At 39.9% G+C, this 24,975-nt stretch overlaps 1 protein-coding gene across 2 annotated transcripts in view; it reads left to right on the top strand.

The window, feature by feature from the left end:
- Window positions 1-24,975, top strand: part of LOC120553235 (CD166 antigen homolog A-like) — a 43,609-nt gene extending 18,634 nt beyond the window's left edge. Inside the window, exons 2-16 of one of the 2 annotated variants that reach the window (XM_039791444.1) lie at window positions 9,513-9,619; window positions 9,860-10,076; window positions 10,184-10,248; window positions 10,694-10,781; window positions 11,030-11,203; window positions 13,052-13,176; window positions 13,317-13,449; window positions 13,797-13,909; window positions 14,004-14,130; window positions 14,841-14,962; window positions 20,933-21,065; window positions 21,885-21,914; window positions 22,395-22,506; window positions 23,156-23,291; window positions 23,381-24,975. In XM_039791444.1, coding sequence (XP_039647378.1) covers window positions 9,513-9,619; window positions 9,860-10,076; window positions 10,184-10,248; window positions 10,694-10,781; window positions 11,030-11,203; window positions 13,052-13,176; window positions 13,317-13,449; window positions 13,797-13,909; window positions 14,004-14,130; window positions 14,841-14,962; window positions 20,933-21,065; window positions 21,885-21,914; window positions 22,395-22,506; window positions 23,156-23,258 — 1,649 coding nt within the window. In that variant the 3' untranslated portion in view covers window positions 23,259-23,291; window positions 23,381-24,975. The remainder of the gene's footprint in view (window positions 1-9,512; window positions 9,620-9,859; window positions 10,077-10,183; window positions 10,249-10,693; window positions 10,782-11,029; window positions 11,204-13,051; window positions 13,177-13,316; window positions 13,450-13,796; window positions 13,910-14,003; window positions 14,131-14,840; window positions 14,963-20,932; window positions 21,066-21,884; window positions 21,915-22,394; window positions 22,507-23,155; window positions 23,292-23,380) is intronic. The other variant, XM_039791454.1, reaches the window with a different exon arrangement.

Genomic DNA, 24,975 nt, shown 5'->3' with positions numbered 1-24,975 from the left:
CTTTTTTGATAATCAGTCAAAAATACCAAATATTCTCTGGTTGCAGCTTCTCAAATGTGATGATTTGCATCTTCTTTTCTTTATCACAAGTGATAGTAAACTGAATGCCGTTGGGTTGTGGATTGTTGATTGCATAACACAAGGAGAGGGAAGACGACACCTTGGGATAAAACGTAAATAATAAGCAGATATACATAAAATAATAATAAATGTTTTGTGCACTTTTACTCAGCAGCAAGGACAGCCGACTAAATCCTTTGACGTACTTGACTTACTACAATGTGGAATCATCGTCGAGATTTACTCAAAACCACAAATGTCAACCTCATGGTGGCGCTAGAGGAAAAGTCAGGGGTTCACCAAAGTCAGCAGAAGTTATTCTCTTGAGACCATGAATGTTTGTACCAAATGTCAAGGCAATCGATACAATAGTTGTTGACATATTTCATTCTGGATCAAAGTGGTGATTTACTGACAGAACGACATTTTTGTCACAAGAGCCATGCCAGCGGCATGGCTAAAAAGTTTGCAGCCTACTCATAAAACTGAGAGAGGCGTAATCTTTTGGGGAAATACTACCACCCCCCCCCCTCTCCTCACTGCAACACAGAGAACTGAACATACACGACAATTTGTTGTGCGTGTGCATTCTCATTACATGCTTCAGAAATTAGAGTCACTCAACTATGGACATTAGTGTTTTTTTGTCGGAAAGCTCTAGACAGTTGGGTAAAAAATACAAGCTGATGCCCTTAGTTTTACACTATAAAGACACTGACAGGCAATTACAGTATGCAGGAAAAAAGCAAAATTATAGAGCACACAATGTTGACATTTGGAATGGTGCCTCTGTGGTTCAGCCTGCAACAAAAAGAGAAACTGTGTGAAAGGAATGTTGTGCAAGTGTGCTGTCGGTTATCCATCAGTGACATGATTACACCCCATCCCTCGAAAGAGAGAGAAACACACACACAGACAGAGATAGTGAGGATGTAGCTGGGTGTTTTTTTAAGAAAAAGCTGAAGAAAGCTAGCTTTCTTCAGCTTTCTGGTCTGGAACGTTTCCTCAGCATGAACTGGTACTGTAATAGAATTCAAATACAGTCATATGCTTGTCATAGTCGGTAGCAAATGAGCTAAGTGTGTGAGCTGACAAAACAGCAGCCTATAGAGCTCATGTACAGTGCCTTGCGAAAGTATTCGGCCCCCTTGAACTTTTCGACCTTTTGCCACATTTCAGGCCTCAAACATAAAGATATAAAACTGTAATTTTTTGTGAAGAATCAACAACAAGTGGGACACAATCATGAAGTGGAACGAAATTTATTGGATATTTCAAACCTTTTAAACAAATAAAAAACTGAAATATTGGGCGTGCAAAATTATTCAGCCCCCTTAAGTTAATACTTTGTAGCGCCACCTTTTGCTGCGATTACAGCTGTAAGTCGCTTGGGGTATGTCTCTATCAGTTTTGCACATCGAGAGACTGACATTTTTGCCCATTCCTCCTTGCAAAACAGCTCGAGCTCAGTGAGGTTGGATGGAGAGCGTTTGTGAACAGCAGTTTTCAGTTCTTTCCACAGATTCTCGATTGGATTCAGGTCTGGACTTTGACTTGGCCATTCTAACACCTGGATATGTTTATTTGTGAACCATTCCATTGTAGATTTTGCTTTATGTTTTGGATCATTGTCTTGTTGGAAGACAAATCTCAGTCCCAGTCTCAGGTCTTTTGCAGACTCCATCAGGTTTTCTTCCAGAATGGTCCTGTATTTGGCTCCATCCATCTTCCCATCAATTTTAACCATCTTCCCTGTCCCTGCTGAAGAAAAGCAGGCCCAAACCATGATGCTGCCACCACCATGTTTGACAGTGGGGATGGTGTGTTCAGGGTGATGAGCTGTGTTGCTTTTACGCCAAACATAACGTTTTGCATTGTTGCCAAAAAGTTCGATTTTGGTTTCATCTGACCACAGCACCTTCTTCCACATGTTTGGTGTGTCTCCCAGGTGGCTTTTGGCAAACTTTAAACGACACTTTTTATGGATATCTTTAAGAAATGGCTTTCTTCTTGCCACTCTTCCATAAAGGCCAGATTTGTGCAGTATACGACTGATTGTTGTCCTATGGACAGAGTCTCCCACCTCAGCTGTAGATCTCTGCAGTTCATCCAGAGTGATCATGGGCCTCTTGGCTGCATCTCTGATCAGTCTTCTCATTGTATGAGCTGAAAGTTTAGAGGGACGGCCGGGTCCGTAGATTTGTAGTGGTCTGATATTCCTTCCATTTCAATATTATCCGCCAGCACAGTGCTCCTTGGGATGTTTAAAGCTTGGGAAATCTTTTTGTATCCAAATCCGGCTTTAAACTTCTCCACAACAGTATCTCGGACCTGCCTGGTGTGTTCCTTGTTCTTCATGATGCTCTCTGCGCTTTACCGGACCTCTGAGACTATCACAGAGCAGGTGCATTTATACGGAGACTTGATTACACACAGCTGGATTCTATTTATCATCATTAGTCATTTAGGTCAACATTGGATCATTCAGAGATCCTCACTGAACTTCTGGAGAGAGTTTGCTGCACTGAAAGTAAAGGGGCTGAATAATTTTGCACGCCCACTTTTTCAGTTTTTTATTTGTTAAAAAAGTTTGAAATAGCCAATGAATTTCGTTCCACTTCATAATTGGGACCCACTTGTTGTTGATTCTTCACAAAAAATTACAGTTTTATATCTTTATGTTTGAGGCCTGAAATGTGGCAAAAGGTCGAAACGTTCAAGGGGGCCGAATACTTTCGCAAGGCACTGTATTACTAAATGGCTAGGAGGCTGCTTTGGGGAACCTGGTGGTAGACAGAGCAACTTTCCCACACATTCCCACACCTTTCCATGTGAAAGCAGTCCCTCTGTTTTTCATGACAGCAAGTAATGAGAGGTTGATCTTATGAAATCGCCGATCCCTCCTTTTCAGATACTTATTCAGCATTTTAGCACTTTTAAATTATTAAACAAAAGACAAGGATGAGAAGCATAATGTCACGGAAGGTTAGCTTTTCTTTGATTTCTCGCTCGGCAAGCACCGTTCACTATAAGAATCTCGCCTTTTCTCAAGTGTTATTGATCTAGTTGAAGTGATTCTGTCTGCCCCCTCGATGCCGAACCGCTTCTGAAGCGAGGCTATTTGCCATCAAGTCTTTGTGGACGTGCGCCGTGGGATCTCCATTCACTGAAGAATCCTCATTTTCAGCACTTAATAAGTTTGGGCCTCCGTTTTCTTTTGGATGTTGCAACTGAAAGACATGTGCACACATTCAGACACACACAAACACAAATGGGCGTAAGGTAGCAAACAGGGATATAGAGACTAGTGTGTGGAGGTAGCTGATTTCCCTGGTGAGCTTGTATCTGAGCTGTCGTCACCTGTCTCTTCTTAGGGATAGAGGCGCCTTCATCAGGAACATGAAAGTGTCTCCTGTGGTGCTGCCTCCTGTCTCTGTCACTCGCCTGTCTATTACTTGATTTACCTTCGCCAGAGTATTAGCTAATTCTTTGGTGTCCAAGTGTTAGAGACATTTACATCAAATCTGGTGAGCTACGTTATTATTTAGGTTCAGAGGACTTAAGTGCCAATGAAACATTTTTAAAGACAGATGTAGCACATTTAGAGCTGCACAAATTAATCAATGTCAACAATTAAGCGATTAATCGGTTTGAGTAATCAAAATTCTCTGATTCCAGCTTCTTAAATGTAAATATTTTCCAGTTTCTTTACTCCTCTTTGACCGTTAACTGAATATCTTTGAATTGTGGATAAAACAAGACGTTTGAGGATGTCATCTTGGGCTTTGGAACACACATTTTTCCCCATTTTCTGACATTTTATAGACCTAAACAACTAATCGATTAATCCAGAAAATAATCATCAGATTAATCGACAATGGAAATATGATTGGTTGCAGTCCTAAGCACATTCCAATATAGTGTTGCTTTACCCCGATCTGCTGTTTGGAGACCCTGAGTCCTCTTTAACAATTTAAAAATAATACTTAACATTGTTTTGTCAGCTTGATTCTTTATGACTTTAAAGAATATACGATATTGTAGGGTCGACTATTGGATATAATGACTAAGCAGGCAAAGGCAAATAATAGAACAGTTACAACAGTCTGGTAAGTTCAGAAAATGACATCACTTTACTGTAATCAGCAGCCTTTAAAACCAGGAAAAGACAACACTTATGTCATATTACGATATCCAAAATCTAAGACGATATCTAGTCTCATATCACGATATCGATATAATATCGATATATTGCCCAGCTCTATACTGGAGTTTTATAACCGTTTGTTGATTATCTCTGTCCATTACATTAGTAATATTACAAATGATGACATGATGTACATTTTCCCATCTATGAATGAGCTTCTGGCAAACAAAAAAAGATATATATTTGTTCACGTGACTTACATATAACATAGAAAACATGAGGTATTTCCTTATTTGGTGAAATCCAATGCATACTAATGCTTTACGTCGTCAAATGTGCACTGCTGTTCTACAAATTGGGTTTTAATCAGGTCAGAAGTAAAGAACAATGACTATTTTTACACATACAGCAGTGGGGTCTAAAAGTAAAGCCAATCACAAGAAAACATAAGCGTTGGACTGTCTATCCATTGCTCCCTCATCATATAGACAACTGTTAGAAGATAATGTTTTGTAGTGCGCGTGCATGTGTTTGTCAACGTGAAGTCACACTATTCACCTACTTTTGTGGCGAAGGATTACCTTATCTCAGTAAGCAGCAGGAGCTTTGTCTTCTATAACTCAACATGTGCGATTTGTTCTCATTGTGTAACAATGTAATCTGCGCAGATAAAGCCTTTTCCTTCATACAGACTCTTAAAGTTCTCAGAGAGGCTGAACACAGCTTCATTTGAATATTCAAAAATGCCTATTTGAATTTGAAATGTAAGGAGTCTATTATACAGCAAGTACGATAACCTTTCCAACTCTGTAGCGTTTGCAGTGTTACCTGAATATAACTGAGTCTTGTTACAGAACACAATTGTAAGAATCAGCAGGTTGTGCAGGACTTTCTCCTGAGAAGTTTGAGTTCTCAACATAAGGAAAACAAACGTGGACTCGGCCATTAGAGTATTCTGGCACCGACATACCCAGGTGTGGCACATCATCTTGGTAGTGACAAATTACTTTTGGCACAGTAAAACAACTCCAAAAATGAAATGTAGCAGGATATCATTGGATCTGACATATATGCAAAACATGTGCCCGTGTCCTGCACAGGGACCTCATTAACTCCCTCCTTCTAATAGATTCGCAATGTCTCAATTTTCCATTTTCCGCCCAGTGTGTGAAATCTTTTCTGCCTGGACTAAAAAACCTGCACGTCTAGCTAAAGCCCATTCAAGCATGAGAGGCAGTTTCATTAGATTTACATCAGAACGACAAAAAATAGTGTGGGAAGGGTACACGAGCATGCTGTGTCATACCAGTAATCTGCATTACCAGTCCAGGTGGATCGGAATGATGTACACCCAGTTGCCAAAATATGGATGCGATAAACACTCTGTGAAATACAGGTACAAATTTGCAGCCCATTTGCTGCATGTAGACAACCAAATATAACTTACATACCAATTATCCATGAATACGGGAATGCAGAATATGTGCAAGTTGGGTAATGCGCTAGTGGTGACATTTAACTAAGCATATCACTTATTTAGACCGATCAATGTACAGTATGATTTGTTTCTAAAGAAGCTTTTAATCCTTTGAATTCACTTTATTATGCAAGATGAACACTTTTTTAGGTGTGGCTGAGCATGGATAAGAAGAGGAATCCATGCATGAAATGCTTTTAATTGTACTGCTGTTGACACGTGACAGAGCTTTTCCCTGTATTTGGTGAAGAATTCCTTGTAAAACTGTCAGCAGTTGAGCTGTGGTGAGGTTTGTTTTGTCCCGTGCTGTCACTTTTAAATGTGGCTCAGCCTTATTCAAATGCATGGGTTGTATCTATGGCGGTGTGCTGCAGTATCTGTGTTTCTTAAATAGTTATTTTTTTTTGGGGTGGGCAATACTGCTTTGATGCTCAAGGATAGAGCCGATGCTTAGTAATCACCACAGATATGCCTCATATCTTCTTAAAGCTCTTTCGTTCTCTTCTGTGTATATTTTTGTCTCCTGGTCTCTGTATTGGTCATTCCCGATGTTTTTGCATCCATCAATCTAGCTTATTTCATACGGTAGTCATAGTGAATAAGGAAACCTACTATACATGGTATTTAGTTCCATCTTTTTGTTTGAGTATTTTCACTTTTCCTTTTTGAAGAAAAAAAAGAAGCACATATTCACCTTTTTTGCCGAGCGTTGCCGATAGATATGTAGCTACAGCCAGGGGATCATTAGCTTAGCTTAGCATAAAAGCATGGAAACAGGGAATCAATTAGCCTGGCTCTGGTCCTGTAAAATCACAACTTTTTGTGCAGATTAAACAAACCAGGTATAACCTGTTAATAAGTGAGCTTTACAGGTGCTGGAAAGGTACATTTTGTCACCTTTGCACAGAGCCAGCCTTGCTGTTTTTAGTCTTTAAGCTAGGCTAGGCTAGGGTTAGGGTTAACCCTTAAAGCTAACCAGCTTCATATTTAAGAGACCATATGAGGGAAATGTGCGATATGCATTCATGTTGTTGAATATCACGATAACGATGCAATTAATAAACAGATATTTAAATTTACTCAGTTCTGTACTCAACAAATTAAATAAAAAATAACATTGAATTAAATATAAATGGAAACACTGAAAAAAGTGCAGTTTTTACTGATGTTTTTGTTCAGCTAAAACAAAAAATCTGTCTTTCGCGATATGTTGCTGCCTTTCGCGATATGTATCTTATGCCAGTTGATATTGTGATGACGATAAAAAAAACGATATATTGTGCAGACCTATACGAGTGGTATCGATCTGCACATCTTAGGCCGCTTGCACACTGCCTGCGTGGCGTGTCCGTTTTTATATCGGCTCCCATGTTAACAGGTTAGAGCTTGCACACTGCCTGTGTGACACGCAACGTGTGCATGCTAGAAATAGGACCGATGCCTATTTTTCACGCGACACGCAAGCGTGTTGGAAGCGTTTCCAGGCAAAATAGAATACGAAAAGATGTTTATATGTAATTTTGACACAAATACATTTAATAAGTGACATTTTGATGTTTGAAAGACTCTAGGTTTAGACATAAATGCAGATATAAATGTAATTTAAAAAAATTAAATAAATAATTATCGATTTTCAAATATTGCACCTGTCAATACAGAACAAAATATTCTGTAGCCTATTTTGTCATCAATACTGCCGACGTTGTCTTTGCTGTAATCAAATCAGTATATATGTATGTTTAACATGGTATTTCATTTTATCAAAAAAAATCGTCGGACATGTTTCTGGTGTGCAAAGACATAGAAAACGTCACGCAACTGACACGCAACAGAAACGCCACGTTAGCGCCACGCAGCCAGTGTGCAAGTGGCCTTAGTCTCCCCAAGAGAAATAAGTATTTTCCAAATGTGGAACTATTCCGTTAAAGTGAGACCAGTGGCCACAGTGCAGTGTAACATCAGTAACAGCAATGGCAGGAAACAACTTCAAAAGAAAATACAGCAGAGCTGAACAAGAAGCCGAACATGCCCTGTAGAAAATCACATTATTAAAGTGTCTGTTGTTTGTCATCTTCTTGCTTTAGGTCCTTTACTAACAGGCTTTACTGGTTAGTTCAGCATCAGACTCAATGTTATTTCCGAGCTGAGCTCATAAAGATGAGTGACAAGTGTCGGGGATGTGAACTTGTTCAGCGAGTGTTGACTTGAGGCAAACTGTTTGATGTCATTGTGTATCTTTGTTGTGTATCTTTAGTAATGCAATGTATTATACGAGTAAAAAACCATTTAATGAACTGGTTTAATTGTCTTGATGTGAAAATAGCACTTGGCAAGAGGGGGTTTAACATGTGGGAAAGAATACAGACGGAGAAGGAAGCCGACGTTTGTGCTTATCCTGACATCACATGCAACTGTGCAAATATGCCTTCAGGGTCCCAGTTGTTACTCTGTCCTAATGTAGACAATGGTAACCATAGTAAAAGTATTTACGTTCATTCAAACAGGATTCAAATTAGTATCACGCACAAAGCAAATGAATGAACTGCCCTATCTTTGCACCACTCTGAGGAAACCTTTAAAGGTCTGATGACTTAGGAGGGAAAGTGCGACTAAAACTTTAGTTGCAGTGCAGAAATGGCATTAGGCCGGCCACACACTGGCTGTGTGGCGTGAGCGTGGCGTTTCTGTTGCGTGTCAGTTGTGTGGCGGCTGCGTGGATTTTTCTATGTCTTTGCACACCAGAAACGTGTCTGACGCAGCGCTGATGCTGCTAGCCTCGTCTGTACACATGTATGTTTCCCACTGATAAACTGCACTCAGGCAGTAGTATACTTCATGTTAAACCTAAATATATACCGATTTGATTACAGCAAAGACGTCTGCAGTATTGACGGCAAAATAGGCTACAGAATATCTTGTTCTGCAGGTGCAGCTCATGTCATTTATTAATATGTATTCGTGTCAAAATGACAAATAAAAATTGTTTCCTATTCTATTTTGAATGGAAACGCTTCCAGCACGCTTGCATGTCGCTTGAAATATAGGTGTTGGTTCTATTTTCTAGCATGCATGAGACATGCTCATGCCATGCACCCAGTGTGAAGCCGGCCTTACAGTTTGTAGCAGTTTGGTTGTGCATGAATATAATCACACAATTTCAGGGATGAATGCACACAGAATATTTGAGCATCTTTATTGTTTTGTACTTTTCCTGTAAAATCCAACAAACGTTACTAGTCGCTGATTCAACAGATGGAAAGGGGTTTGGCCACTGCTTCGTTTTCTTACACATTACTGAACGGCTAATGAGCTGTTTTGGATTTTAGCTGTCGGATTTTCATCACCACACACCCACTCATGCGTTAAGTTAAGCCTGAACTCTGAGATGTCTGAAATGTGAATCTGAATACCAAAAAAACTAGCAGCACCTTATTTTAAGTCAGGCCATGGCAGCCTCTTCTTCCCTGGAGCCCTCTGGCACTAACATCGCAGCCCATTGAGACACTGCTGCTGGCACCCTCCTCCCATCCCCCATTGCAAGCACTTTGTCTCCATAGCGATGTTTTGAACGAAATTTAGGGCAGGAAGGGAGCTGTAAAATTTGCTGAACTCTATAGAAAGTGCTGTTCTTAGTGTACGTAGGCGAACACTAAGTGGTATTGATAAATGTCAGTCAAAAGTGTACACAAAGAAGGGACTTTGAAGCATTCAAAATAATAATGGATTTTAATTTTCAGTCAAAAAATGTCATGCTGTGTTGGAGCTGACCAGATTAGCCCTTCTGAAAAAGTAATTGAAAATTGAGTCTCTGCTTTTTCTCTTTCGCAGTCAGCGGTTTGGAGACTTTTATCGGTCAGTATGGGGAAACACTCGAGATCCCGTGCAAAAATGGAGCCATGAAAGCAGAGGACATCCTGATCACTAAATGGAAATATGTAAGTCACAGCAGAGGTCAATAGATTCAAAATGGTGAAGTCTGTCTGACACCCACTTATCATGTCTGAACCACGCCCAGTCTGAGTGCATATGCAGCGCGTTAGGCAGTGCACCTGTCCCTCCACATGACACTGCATGAACAGAGGCCTGGGAACAAAAAAACTGTGTGCTTTTTTGAACTGGAAGCCAATGCCATATGTGACAGACATGTAACAAATGCACCCTGCTCTGCTCCCCAGGACAAAGGAGAGGGACTTTCTGGGGACCTTCTGGTCAAGCGGAAAGACCAGAATTTCTTAATCACCGCCACTGATGAGTACAAGGGCCGTGTGAGCATGGCTGCAAACTCCAGTCTGCTTCTTACTGAAGCCAGGCTGACTGACCAGCGCACTTTCACCTGCATGGTGGTGGCTGGCGCAGACATCGCAGAATACCCGGTTAACGTTGTGATCTACAGTGAGTACAAGCTGATGTGTGTCTTTTTGTGTTAAAGTGCAATAATGAGTGTCACGCAGCACACAAATCACCCACATTAATTAACACTTTTCTTTAATGTATTGCAGAGGCGCCGGCAGGCCTGGAGATTTCTGAAAACGTGCAGGAACTAGAGATTGGCAAACTTACTAAGGTGGGTTTTTAATGATAAACATTGCTTATACCTACATTATATTAAGCGTTAAACCATCAAGGGAAAATTGCTCACTTGAGCTAAGGTATCTTGAGGCTTGGAAGAGACCATGTTACTACAGTAATGAGTTCTTTGAAGTAATTCTCATGAATTAGTAAAGAGCAGAATCCCCCCCCCACCCACTGCAATTAAAATACCCAAAGGATATGAAGGGGCTTTAGAAATGCTTTGGGCATTTCATGGTCTATTGCGTATAAACTACTAAGTCCTCAAATGCAGGAAAGGCGTTAAAAAAGCTAATCTGCTCAGATGTTTGGTCACTTAAAAAGATGCAGATTTATTCGAAAATCATGAAATGGAGAGGGTTTTTTTGGCAATATTTTTGTCTTTAAGTGCAGGTCTTTGCCGTTTTTCTCAAGTTTTGATTTTTATTTTTGTTCCACAGCTCGGAAAATGTGTTGCGAAAGACGCCAATCCAGCTGCAAATATCACATGGCTGAAGAACAACACACCACTGGTGGCGGATGGGAAAGGTGTGTATTCTTTGTTTTGTTGGATGATTATAAATGCCAACAAAACAGCTCTTTGGAGTGGTTCTGACATTTGTAATATTACATACACAGACGTATTTATTCTCTCTGACTGGGCCAGTTGCTGTAAACGATCCTTCAGTGTTGAATTGGGCTCCACTCGCCAACAGTGTGATTGCAGTGTTTTGGTCATTACACCATTTTTTTCCCTTGTTAGAATTTTCAGACAGAGTTGTTTGTTTTCTGTCTAGGGATTTCCATCAAAGCCTCAGTGGTGGTGGACCCTGACACTGGCCTTTCATCCACTAGCTCAATACTGGAGTACTCGGCCAAGAAGGAAGACACGGACGCTGAGTTCACCTGCAGCACTCAGCACACTGTGGGCGCCGAGCTGGTGTCCTCTCCAGTCACCCTGACTATCACCTGTGAGTCACCCAACCTCCCTAACAACCTTCACTGGACCCACTTGCTAAACTGCACAAGCTGCTGTCTACACATGAGCTGTTGTCAGTCATTTCTGCACAAAAAAAAAAAAGAAGCTGGTTGATGATGTTTTTTTTCCAGTTTCATAATCACCACAGACTATAAAAAGTTAATACGCTGTCCTATATTTTCCTCTCCAAAGGATGCATTTTTAACTTGTTAGCAGGATTTCAAAAATAGTTTTTGTTACAGATCAGGATCCAGCTGTGAATCCACACATTTTCCACAAAAGGACTTCTTAAAGGATTAGTTAGACATTTTGAGAAAAACACTTATTGACTTTCTTGCCGAGAGTTAGATGAGAAGATTGGTACCACTCTCATGTCAGCACAGTAAATGTAAAGTTATAGCTAACACCTGGTTAGCTTAGCTTAGCATGAAGAGGGGAAACAGGGAAACCACTAGCCTGGCTAAAAATAGGTACAAATATTATTTATTGTACATATTAAACAAATGAGATATACCGTGTTATGCTTCTAGTCTTTATCCTGAGCTAAGCTGAGCGTCTCCTGCAGCATATTCACATTTAATGAACAGATATGGTAGCGATCCTTTTATCTAACTCTCTGCAAGCGAATAAGCGTAGGCCTATGCAAGCATACTTTTTTACTTTGGTATGTTCATATACATTATGAAAACAACCAAATGTATCCCATGATTGTCTATCACCTTAAGTATTTTGGTAGATATCCAAATCCAGGTCTTATTATCTTCTATTCTCAAAAAGAAAAATTGAGACAGTTGTGCAGACTTAAACCAAGTGGGTTCTGTCTAAATGCATTCCAGTTTTGCTGAAACATACCTTTCATATTATGAAAGGTTAAAAAAAACACTGCAGCAGAAGGTTTCTCCACTCTTAGCTAATCACTCACAACCATTTTATACCACATTGATCTGTTTAAGAATTTCCTTGTTGTATCTGTTTCTTTCCCCCCTGTTGACTGTAATGTGATTTTGTTATATATATATTTTTTTTCAATCTGCAAATCTGTCAAGTTTTTTTCAACACCACACACAGTGTTTCGCTGGGCTTTTCAGGACTACATCAGCCATGGCTCCTGACCCACAAGCTCTCAACAAAGACCAAGAAAATCTCTTTCAAAAACCTCAGCTGTAGCCAGTTGATACAGACTGCTGCCTGTGTTATTTTTTCCAAACTATATTAAAGTTTTTTATGTCATTCTTTTGCTTCTAGTTCAAGAAAGACGCTGTTGTGCACATCCATGTAGTTGCTCGTGCAGGACAAAAAATTGTAATTTTCAAAGAAAGTGAGTGAATTCCGCACGACGGAAACAAACTTTAATTGTGCAAATAAGGCACACACGAGAGGACTTCACTCACTTTGCTTCTAGCCAGTAAAAGACAACAGTACCGCCACTTTTAATGGTGAAAAATGAGGTGTGGATTCTGTAGCTCTATAGTGGGATTTATACAGAACACAGAATTAAATATCTAAATTTCCTGCTCAGTGTGGCGTTTAAAGTAAAACTTATCAGTGCCGGAATACTCTCTTACAAGAAATGTAAAGAGTTTGTCTTACATGGAGCAGAAACATTGAGCTTTGAAAGGATTGTTTGGTCTAGTGCCTCTAGAATATGATTGCAATTCACCGCTCCCCTCAGCTGCAAGTTGGTCACAACCAATACTGAGGCACAAAGTTACAGCTCTCGTAGCGTGCTGACAAAATCAGTCTCTGTAGTCAGCTGTTGGGGGTGCATGCTCCACTTAATACACCCTCCACCCTTACATACATCCCCTCTCTGACTTCCAATCTCTTATTTTCTGCACAGACTCTACAGAGAACATCGTCCTTAAGGTCATTGCTCAGGACCCTCTGATAGAAGGAGACAATGTGACTCTGAAGTGTGTGGCCGATGGTAACCCAGCTCCTACCGCCTTTAACTTCCACCTTAAGGTACACATGCTCATCAATATCCCATCGAGACGCTCAGAGATGTCTTCTATTTATTCTTATTTCATGCATTGTGTTGTTTTTCTTCAATAAGGCATCGTAAACTAATCACCGACCATTGTTTGATTGTATGTCTTTAAAAGGAAGAGTTGGTGAAAGTGGAAAACGCAGATACTTACACCATCACGAATGTCTCACGTGACACCACTGGTGAATACAAATGCTCTCTTGTTGATAACCCAACAATTGAAGATTCTGAGGACATCACAGTCAACTGTAAGAGACCAAAACATATTTCTTGAAAAGTAGAAATCACTGCAAGTTTGCCACACACCAGCATCATTGCCAGCATAATTTTCTTTTTCTGCCTGTAATCTTGTTTGTTACTATGAAAGCGAAAAGTGTTTGCGAGACAAAAGAAAGCCCTAATGTCTCTCTTTGCCAGCCTACCTGTCTTACTTTGCTTTGTGGAGAAAAGTGTTGTGTCAACCGCAACTGCCTCTAATATGGTGCATCTGCAGGGCAGTGAGCCAAGTGCGGGTTTGTGTGGTTAACAACAGAAATGTTTCGACCCTTGTCAGGCCTCTGAACCATCTTTTCACCATTCTCTCCTTTCTTGTTAGACCTAGACATCAATTTAAGCCCCTCTGGAAATATCGTTAAGAGTGCCGGTGAGGCCATGGATCTAACTCTCCAGATTTATTCCTCCGGAGAGTACAAGGTGTCCTGGACAAAGGTAAAAGCAAAAAAACAAAAAACAAAGCCTGAATCAGTGAACAAACATGTGTGCTTATTATTGACCGTGCTGGTATACTTTTCATTTAATTCAGGACAATGTTAAACTGGACAAAGAGCCCAAGTTTACCAAGCTGACTTACGCTCAGTCTGGCGTCTATGAATGTGAGGTGACAAATGGGGCCCTCAGCCTAAAAGCTTCCCTTGAGCTGGCTGTCCAAGGTAAGGGCTTAAAGGAAACTCAGGGATGTTTTTGGGAAACGCCATTATTGGCTTTGTTGGTGAGTGTTGGATGAGAGGATTTATACCACTCTCATGTCTGTACAGTAAATATGAAGCTACAGCCAGCAACAGCTTGATTATTTTAGCCTAAGTACTGGAAACACGAGAAAAAATCTAGCCTGGCTCTGGGCTCAAGTTACAAAACCAGCCTAAAAAATGACGCCTAAAGCTTACAAACGAGCATGTTGTATCTTGTTTGATTCGTACAGAAAACCCAAAGTGTAAAAATGACTTGTGGTTTTAATAGGAGGGTTACAACCAGCAGATATGATCCAGTAAATTACTCACAACACCAATTTGTCGCTTTTACACTTTATGTACAGATTAATCGAGATTTAACATGTTAGTCACTGAGCTGCAGAGGTGCTAGTAGGCACATTTTGTTACCTTTGAAAAGAGCCGCGCTAGCTGTTTCCCTGTCTCCAGTCTTTATGCTAAGCTAAGCTATCCTGCTGCTGGCTGTAGCTTCGTAATTGCCACACAGACATTGTATAGTATTGATGTTCTCATCTAACTCTCAGCAAGAAAGCGAATAAGAGTATCCAGTAAAGACTCTCCTCAGTCATTCTGTGTGCGCATGAATGAAATGCAACCATTCACGCCACAATGCACTCATTCAGATGTATCTGAAGAGTTACGTCCCGTTGCAGGTGCTCCAGTTATCAAGCAGCTGTCCAAACGGCGCAGTGAAGACGGCAAACATAAAATCCTGATTTGTGAGGTTGAAGGTTCTCCAAAGCCAGCTGTTTCCTGGAGCATCAACGGCACCTCGGTATGCACACACACACACTCTCTTACCGCATGAGCCTCCATCACAATCACACACAATTCTTTTTTTCTGATAAACACAATTTCTGAAGGTCATATCTATCGGGGTTTTTTTTTTTTATAGAAACGACTGCACATACATTTATTCATCGTGATTGCAAGAAGATTTTATTTTCTTCATGTACACTCAGCTCCTTCTGTGCCAGCACACCGAAAATTCTTCACATTCCTCTAGGCTTGAAGTCAGCTTACTGTCACAAAGACACTTACTGGAAAAACATTCTATTTAGAGATAGAGATACAAACTCAAATATGTGAAACCATTGCAACTATTAATCACTATTCAACTATAGTGGCATGAAGCCGAAGGTAAAAACAAACTGTAGGCATGGGATATTTTGACCAGTTTTAGGATCAGGGGTCCGTTTCAGGAAGGAGGTTTAACAAACTCTGAGTGTAACCCTGATGTCTGAGTTGATTTACCCTGAGATGGGAAACTCTGAGTTTTCACTTTCAGAAAGGCTGATATGAGTTGGTTCAATCAACTTGGAGTATGTTCACGCGCGTGCACCACCACAATAAAAAGGCAGCATGAATGGAGCCATGATTCTACGATTCACCATGGTAACAACCACAAACAAACGGGTCGGCGGAAATACTCATGCGCACAAACAGCGAGTTTGAACATGCATTTCGTTTAAAAAGCAAGACTGCGGCTGCTGCTGCAACAGAGAGGGAATTTGTGTGGGAGAAAATTGCTGCTCGAGTCAACGCGTAAGCATTAACAGTGTATTAATTTCGTATTTAATCACAGTTAACTTATAATATTACTGGTGAAAACTGGAATTGTATTATACCTGTAATTTCATTTAGGTGCAATCCTGCGGGCGAAAAAGTAAACTATACTAATCCCATTCTGAGGCTGCAGCACCATGATCATTAACAGAACTATAATGTATAATCATTCATTTCTTTTTAATGGCTCTCACTGGTTTGTGTCCAGGGAACACTACAAAAACGTTTAAAAAACGTTTCAGAGAGAGTCACACTTTTCTGACGGCTCTGCATACAGTGGCTTTACTATTACAGTATGATCCGCTACACTGTTATAAAGAAAACTGCCGTTTGCAAAAAACGTAATGCAACACAAAGAATCTGCTTGGATGTTAAAGCCTGTCCACGATGGTGGATGTTAGTGATATGAGGACGGATAAGGTATCTACATATATAATGGACTGTGATAAAAAAATACCTCTCAAATCGGTTATGTGGAAATGAAAATACATCTAGTCGGGACTCAATATCATCTCCCGACGTAAACGCTCTGAATTAATACAGCTTTTTCATCAACAGGATCATCGACAAAAGGACGACATGTTTGAGAAAAAAAACGTTTTATAATCTGCCTAACATAAACCAATAAGTTTTTTTTTTCATGCAGATAACAAACTGCATTAAAATGTGCCTGATACAGATTGAATGAATGAATGAGGAAATGAGTGAGAAGAAACCTTGAGTTTCCCTCATCTCAGTTTTAACAAACTCAGAGATTTCACTAAACCTGCTTTCTGAAACGGACCCCTGATGTATTGGGGAGCTGTGAATGAGAGTGTGGAAATGGAAGTCCATGTTAGGTGTACACTGCCACTGCAAATAGTCCATAATTATACATTCATACAAAGATGTATTGTTTACAAACAGTTTAAAGTTACGATCCCTAAAATGTCGGTCCTGTCAGTGGTAGCAGTAAATTTGGTTTAATACTACAGCAAACACTTCTCGAGCAGCTACTTTGTAAGAAATACAACAGAATAGCAACTAGTGTATCTGATTAAATACATTGAAGGGTTATTGCTGAAAAAATGCAGACACCAAATAACAGGATTTGTTTTCATAAAAATCTCAAGGATTATACTATATATATATATATAACTTTCAAACTGAAATCTGTATTCTTTCAAGCCATTTGGTTGAAACAGCCATTACAAAACCTGTAAAATATGCCAGCATGTGAAGCTGGATACTGGTGGGCTTGTGCTTAATTTCAATAACTGAGCCTCACTTATGTATTTATCGTCAGTGTCGTGTAGGACAGTTACAACCAAATAAGCCATGACAAACCGATGTCTCAATCACAGATTATGGAGAAAGAGTCTCCCCCATGTGCTTCTCGACTGGTTTTGTGCCACAGTTGGATATAACGATTTCTTGATTAAAAAAACAAGATGGATATCAGCTTTAAAGGAACACGCCACCGTTTTTTTTAAAATAGGGGTTATTCACGGTCTCCCCTAGATTTAGATAGGTGGGCAAATGCATTTTTGTCTCAGTGCATGCATTGTCTTAGTCCGGCAGCGCCGCTGCTAGCTTAGCTTAGCATAGTGAATTTGTTGCCGGTTAGCATGTTGTGAGTAAAAGTGAGCTAACAAAACAAACAAACAACCTAATTACTTCTTGTGGCCACTTCTTGTATTCACGAGTACAAATAGCAATGCAGATTAAGAATAGGCGATTTCCTAGGCAGATATTGACTTGGGACTATATTGGGGCGAAGCACTGCTACTTGGGCGCAGAGATATCACGCAGCACAAGTGACCAGACATCCCAGTTATTCTTCAGGTCCTCCTCCGGGCCACCTACAATCACACTTGGAATAACGTTTCCAAGAGACCCATCATTCAGAATGTTTTCAATGTTTCCGTCAGTCATTCAGTCATTCTCTGACTGATAAATCAGTACTGGTTGTCATAGAAATCCATGTTCTGACATTGGTCTTGCTATGTAAGATGGCAACCGGTTTGTCCTGCAGTACAGTAACCTAGGGAATGGCATCTAAATGTTGTCATCAGAGTAGCCAAGACAAACTGTAGATGATTCCTATGTGCAGCAGGTGATACTTGGCTTCATCCGGATCTCCAGAGGGATACACTTTGTGATTACATTTAGTGCTATTTAGGCATCTGGTTCATCAAACAACTTACCGTTTCCTTCACTGAAAGGCTGGACACTATAACCAGTTTCTTAAGCAGTGAAGACAAACCACAGAGATGCTCATAGGGCTTTTTGAATATAATAGTATTGTTTTCCTTAAAGGTCCTATGACATGGTGCTCTTTGGATGCTTTTATATAGGCCTTAGTGGTCCCCTAATATTGTATCTGAAGTCTCTTTCCCGAAATTCAGCCTTGGTGCAGAATTACAGCCACTAGAGCCAGTCCCACAATGAGCTTTCCTTAGTATGTGCCATTTCTGTGTCTGTAGCTATTGAGGAGGAGAGAGGGGGGGGGCAAGGTGGGGGGTGGGGGTGTGGCCTTGACCAACTGCCACTTTGCTCGTTTGAAAGCCATGATGTCTCTCTCTCATGGGTGGGCCAAATTCTCTGGGCGGACAAAGCAGAGAAAGGGGAGGTAACCTTGCTCCTTATGACCTCATAAGGAGAAGATTCCAGCTTTCATTTTCTCAAAGGCAGAGCAGGATACCCTGGGCTCGGTTTACACCTATCACCATTTCTAGCCACTGGGGGACCATAGGCAGGCTGGGGGAACTCATATTAATGTTAAAAAACCTGTGACATTTTCATGCCATGGGACCTTTAAGCAACACTAGAGAACTTTTCCTGCTTTGGTCCCCCTACAGGTTGGAAGCGGAATTGTCCATTACATTACATTGTCCAGTTCATTCAAACTACAAATCCGCTACCCAATCTGGCAAACTTGCATAATGTAATGTAATGGACAATTCTGCTTCCAATCTGTACGGGGACCGAAGCAGGAAAAGTTATCTAGTGTTGCTTTAAAGCTATAGTGCGTAGTTTCTGCCGCCCCCATGAGGAACTCTAAGTGATGACAACAAAAGTGTCGGCACACCACAATCTTCTGAACACAGCCATACTGAGAAATACAGAGAGAGTTCTTTGGAGCTGACAGTCTTAATTAGCTTTGTAGCAACTCATTTGACAATGGCTTGAATGTAACGGACGTTCATTAATATCAAAAACTCTAAAGCTTTAAAATAACCTCAGCAGAGATGTGAAGATGTGACCAGAGACAGTTTAGAAGTGAGGCGCCCCCAAGAGTCATTTCTTGTACCTGTGTCACATGGGTTTCACCACTGCCACGCCCCAAAGTCTCTAAAGTGAATATTGGACCCATATTTCACAAGCCACACATCTCCTGACTGACTGAAAATCAGACCTGTTTCTGTCTCAGATCTGGCAACGCAGATAAGCTAACGTCAACTAACGTTCCGCCTTAACAAAACTGATTGTCATAATGCAAAATATGTCTTTTTGCTGTGTCAATATCTAATGTTAGCAAAAGAAAATATTTCACAAAAATTATACAAATATAACTTTTTCATCCATCCACACAACTTTCAGTTCACTTTCAAACGAGGCCACGCCCATTTAGGAGACAGGAAGTGTGTACCGTTTCATACTTGATCATCTTTAGTTATAGAGAATCTTTAGTGCGACTAAACCGAGGCAGTCTCAGTCTCACTGGAACTCTCATGCCACAGAAAACACGGAGTCTGTTTAAGCCTCCTCCCCTTGTGAGGAAGCTAAAGATCCAAGGTTTGCCAGTGTCTTGGTCCTCCTGACAGTTCATGCTTTGCTTTTGTCACTGACTGAATACTCCCTCTTATGTGCACAGCCGTTTGCACCGTAAGTATTTTCCCCAGCTACCACTATCTAGTCCAAACATTTCTGGGCGGTTGTGCTCAGTGTTTCGAAAGAGTAAATTTCTTCATTTTCTCTGAGGCTCAAACACAGTATTTTGGACCAGACTGTCATGAAGACAATTTTGCCATTGTTTCTGCGGCGTACCTGTGTGCACACTGATAGCAGGACCACTCAGTGAAGCAATTTGAATTAAATGTGAACCTGACGGTGTGTGTGTATAGGATGGTTGCAATTGTTTACAACCCTTTCAGTCAGTGTCTTAACCTCAAAACATGGACCTGTATGTTATAATTAATTAACTCCAAAAGGTGCACAGAGCTCTTTCACTCAGGGACAATGGATTTTAGAGACGCATTTCTACATTTCAGTCAAAGTTTATTTTTCCTCCAATCATCCAATCCTTTAAAGCCTATTGACAGAGATAATAATGCAAGGCTTGAATACAGGCTCAGTAATGGGTATATAAAAATTGCCACAACCTCTTGTGTATGTAGAGAACATGAAAAGGGGTGTTGGCAGTTTGTCTTTGTGTCTGTGGTTTTCTTTCTGAGACTCAAGTGTCTATATCTCTGACCCACACACGCGCTTCTTTGTCCCAGATAGGCTTAGTCACATATCAATCCAACGTCGCCCCCTAGTGGTACAAAATATACACTTCTTACATGCTACTGCAGGTTTAGAAACAGTGTAAAGTCCAGTGGTGGAAAGCAACTAAGTACATTTACTCAAGTACTGTATTCTAGTACAAATTTGAGGTACTTGTACTTTACTTGAGTCTTTTCTTTTCATGCCACTTTCTACTTCTACTCCACTACATTTCAGAGGGAAATATTGTACTTTTCACTCCACTACATTACAGTAATCAGACAGTTTTAGTTACTAGTTACTTTGCAAATTAAGATTGTTGCACAAAAAACACATGTAGTTTATAAAATGTGAAATAATATAATAAATTAAACTACCCAGCGATATATAGGCCTACAAGTCCAGCTGAAAATGATTAGACCATTAAACACTTAGTTGATTAACACAACTGTTTGAATCGTATCCAGTTTCTAAAATGTGAGGATTTTCCTGCATTGAGCTCTTTTACTTTGAATAATTTAAGTACATTTTTCCTGATGATACTTACATACTTTTTTCCATTGCAGGACTTTTACTTGTAACAGAGTATTTTTACAGTGTGTATTAGTACGTTTACTAAAGTAAAGGATCTGAAGACTTCTCCCACCACTGGTGAAGTCAGATATGTGAATACTAACATTTGTGTTTTTGTTTTTCTCTTATCGCTCAGCATGATGAGAGTCCCTTCCTCAACGGGAAGATAATACACAAGATCACAGTTATGCCTGCTGCAAATCTGACTGTCTCTTGTACGGCGTCCAATGAGTTTGGCGCGGATAGCAAAACTATGAATGTGTCATCTCGTAAGTACAAAGTGGTAGAATAGTCCTCTCGTCTCTCTCCGCTTTGTGTTTTTCCTCAAGACTAACTCAGTAATCTGCCTTTGTAGATGTTTTCCTACTCTGCTCACTAACTCTTTGTGTCTGCATGTTGACTTTACATAATTTTTGAAATGAAACCACAATAATTTAGCAGGTATGTCTTTGAGGGTTACATAATTTAGGGTTTGTTGTTTCAGTGGATAACAAATCACATCATTTTGGGCTGACATAAACCGGTCTGATATACCGTATACTTTGTGTAATCAACCAGTCAGTTTAGTTTTATCCAAAATTGTACTCCATACTAGAGAAAGATAAGCGGTAAAATGTGAGAAGAAAAACACCTGCTGTATAAATACATGATGCATAAATTAGCAGCATTTATTTATGCTTCTTCTGAGGTATTTACAGATTTATCTTTGGTTACATTGGTGGTTGTTTGCCTTTTGATCACTGAGTGAAGATCTAACTTCTAACTATCACCTCACCACTTTAAAAATGCAATCTAAGCATGCACTGTCCAACAGCGTGCAGTGTTAATATCATTCTTTGTTCTCTCTTGCTAACTCATTCCTGCGTGTTTGAGACAGCATTTCACCTCTCTTTTCCCCCTTCACTCAGTGGTGTGTATGTTGGGATGCTGGATTTAATCTGTTCCCTCTTTTGAACTACTTGCATGCCAAAGTAGAATAGAAGTAGTAGTAGTAGTAGTAGTAGAAGAATAGTAGTGGTCATTTTTCTGGACATCAACCTTGTTTTCTTTTTGGTTGGAAGTTAATTTTATTTTATATCTGATTTCAGTAATTGAGGAGGTGAGAATGGATAAACAAGGTAAGTTGTAGTGGTCTTCTTGCTTGTAAGAATCGGTGGGTGGGGGGGGGGAGGGGGGAAGTAAAGACTACGGGGGAATCAAATGGTGCTCAGTGAAAGAACAGGCTCTTTATTAAATATTTACCTTTTAACATCACCTTGGACTCGACCACTGGAAAATCAATCTTTTGATAGTGTGTTTCCATTAATAAACACAGAGTTGAAGGAATAAGAGGAGTGGAGCTACCAGCATCCTGACAAAATGTCAACATTGTCCATAATCCCATTGGCTGATGAAAATGAGTCACTAACTAAGAATATCTGTCATTAACATTTAACTCAATGAGTCATAACCATGTACAGAGCGGATGTGTCCATTCATCAACGCATTTAATGCCCAGAATGACTGTTTTCTTCCCTGTATTAGTATGCAGTCAGGCTGGAGTTTCATACTAACATATGTGTCTCCCAGGTCTCTCATGTCTCTGTTTTGTCTTACAGACCAATCGGATGAAAATGACCAAACCAAGTTGGTGGTTGGAGTTGTAGTCGGTCTCCTTGTCGCCACTATTGTTATAGGCCTGGCATACTGGGTCTACATGAAGAAGTCCAAGTAAGAAGTCAACATTGACCTTTATACAAAGCATAATCCTGTTGTATTATAACGGTTCTAATCTTTTTTTAGAGGTGCATTAGTATTTAATTCAGGTACATGGTTAAAATATTATGTTACAAGTGTTATTTTGTACATTTTGGACAGAGCCAGGCTAGATGTTTTTTCCCCTGTTTCCAGTCTTTATGCTAAGCTAAGCTAACTGCCTGCTGGCTCCAGCTTCATATTTGACAGCCATATATTAGAGTGGTCTTGATCTTCTCATCTGACTTTAGGGTATTTCTTTAATTGAATTAACTAAGAGATCAATTGACCACAGTGAATCTGGGGCTTTAGAGGCCACTTGGAGCCTCGGGCATCGGGGCAGTTGCTCGTTTTGCCCACTTGGTGATCAACCTCACAACATTTCCGAATTAAGAGATTTAGCTCTTGATTGATCATGAACACATAACTTGCTAATGAAGTCCATATTGGCGGCACAGGGATATATGCAGCTTCCATTAAGTGCAAGGAACAGTGTATATTAGATATTATTCTTCACATGTGTAGTCAACACACCATCATACCATATACAGTTGTTTTTTTATACAAATGACTGTAGAGGAAAGGAATGTCAACCTGTTGGGTAACCATGTTTTATTCCAAACAGGCAAGGAAGCTGGAAGACTGGTGAAAAGGAGAACGGGTCTTCTGAGGAGGAGAAAAAACTGGAGGAGAAAGTGGAGGAGAACAGCCAAAAAGCTGAGGTGTAAAGAAACGGCAACCATCCTTTGGGAATGTGAAAGGTAGAACACATTTCCATTATATGCCTAAATAAAGATAAACCAAGTCAGTCTCTTTTTAAATAACATTGTTTTCATTCTTTTCTTTCCAGTGAGAACGTGGAACTTTTGCACATTTCCCTTACTTCTGTCTTTGGGGGAAAAAAAATATGAGTGTACATTGGGATGAATACGGTTTGGATTTGGTTTCAGGGAGAATTTGACTAAAAAGCATATCCAAACATGCCCCTTACCCCTCCAACCCTTACCCCTCCATTCCTAAAAAAAAAAAAAGAGAAAAGAATGGATACTGTATGTGATATACATAACTTGTCTGCACTACTGATACACGTGTAAACTTCTTTATCTACTATTAGGATTCATGTTTGGAATTTGGGAAACTGAGAAAATGCAGATCTTTTTGGTTTTGTTAGTTGATGCCTGTATAATTACTACTAGACCAGTTGCCTTTGCTGTAAGGATGTGTAGGCCTGCATTAGTCTGACTCTTGGGCCCTTGGAGACATAGCAGGGACCGAGGGACATCACCGCCATCGCTTCTTAGCTTCACGTCATCACAGTCAAACAACCTCTGCCTACAACATCAGTGTACAAAATCTGTTTATTTGTGCATTCATTATAGTTTGTTATAGAATTTGTTGTTGAAATAGATGAAATTCCTGAAAGGGCTATGGGTATATTGTTATACTCGGCATAAGTTATAGATGGTAATATGATTTACATGTTGCATTGCAGGAGTAAGTAACCAGGAGAGAAAACAACAGAAACCCAGTTCATTTTGCCAGTTTCTTTTTTCAAATGCACTGTACATTCGACGTAACCACTGCATAACACAAGCAGGTAGATTATTGAGAGGATGTATAGCATAACTCAATTCATATCACTGGCTTTAATTTGGCTGTACAGATTGTTTTACATAAAGCCATTGTTTGTTTTCATGCAAGAAGAAGTCCTTGAGCCTGTAGTAGTGAAATAACTTTTAAGTTTCAAGGCTGTAAGTGAATTCTTAATTTGTGCTGCATCAGTGTTAAGGTATGATTGTTTATTGTGTAGCTATATGGCATAACTTCTAATGGAGCACACGGAGAGGATAATGTGTTTGTCTCAAAGTAGCCGTCATGATATGTTTGCCTTTTTTTTGAAAATCTACCTGTAATGGCTTCAGTTTGTGACGTGCACTAGGGTTCATGTTTTCATGTCAGATTTGTGTAGAATACGATGGAATACGCGCAGCTGTACATGTCACAAATTTGGTCCTTTTAAGAGCATATACTAAATTAATTTTTTTTTTTCAAAACCAGGATGTGATTGTGAAGTATGTGAATTTAGTTTTCTCTTTGCTATTTATATTGTACAATATTAAATGTCCTGGTAGGCAAATTTAATAATAGTCACATAATTCATAACTTGGATTGAAACCGTAACAAAACGTAAATTGCTTGCAGACTTTACAAAAAATGTAATGAAGTTGTGATTCATCAGTAGGTTGTTCAGCGTCTGGTTGAATAATAGATTCAGCATGCGATCATCTCAGACCTCCAAGCTGCTGTTTGTTGCCTACCTTGTGTAAAACCATCAAATTGGAAGAATGACCAAAGAAAGTGAACATGCCATGCAAGTATTGTAAATACCTGATGTTTGTTTTTTTGTACTTTTGTTTAAAATAAAGTGTACATTTGGAAAAGTTA

This window comes from Perca fluviatilis, chromosome 2 (assembly GCF_010015445.1).
Source record: "Perca fluviatilis chromosome 2, GENO_Pfluv_1.0, whole genome shotgun sequence".
In the NCBI taxonomy this organism is placed as follows: Eukaryota; Metazoa; Chordata; class Actinopteri; order Perciformes; family Percidae; genus Perca; species Perca fluviatilis.
The sequence above is the reverse complement of the archived record's forward strand: the minus strand, read 5'-3'. Positions and strand labels throughout refer to the sequence as shown.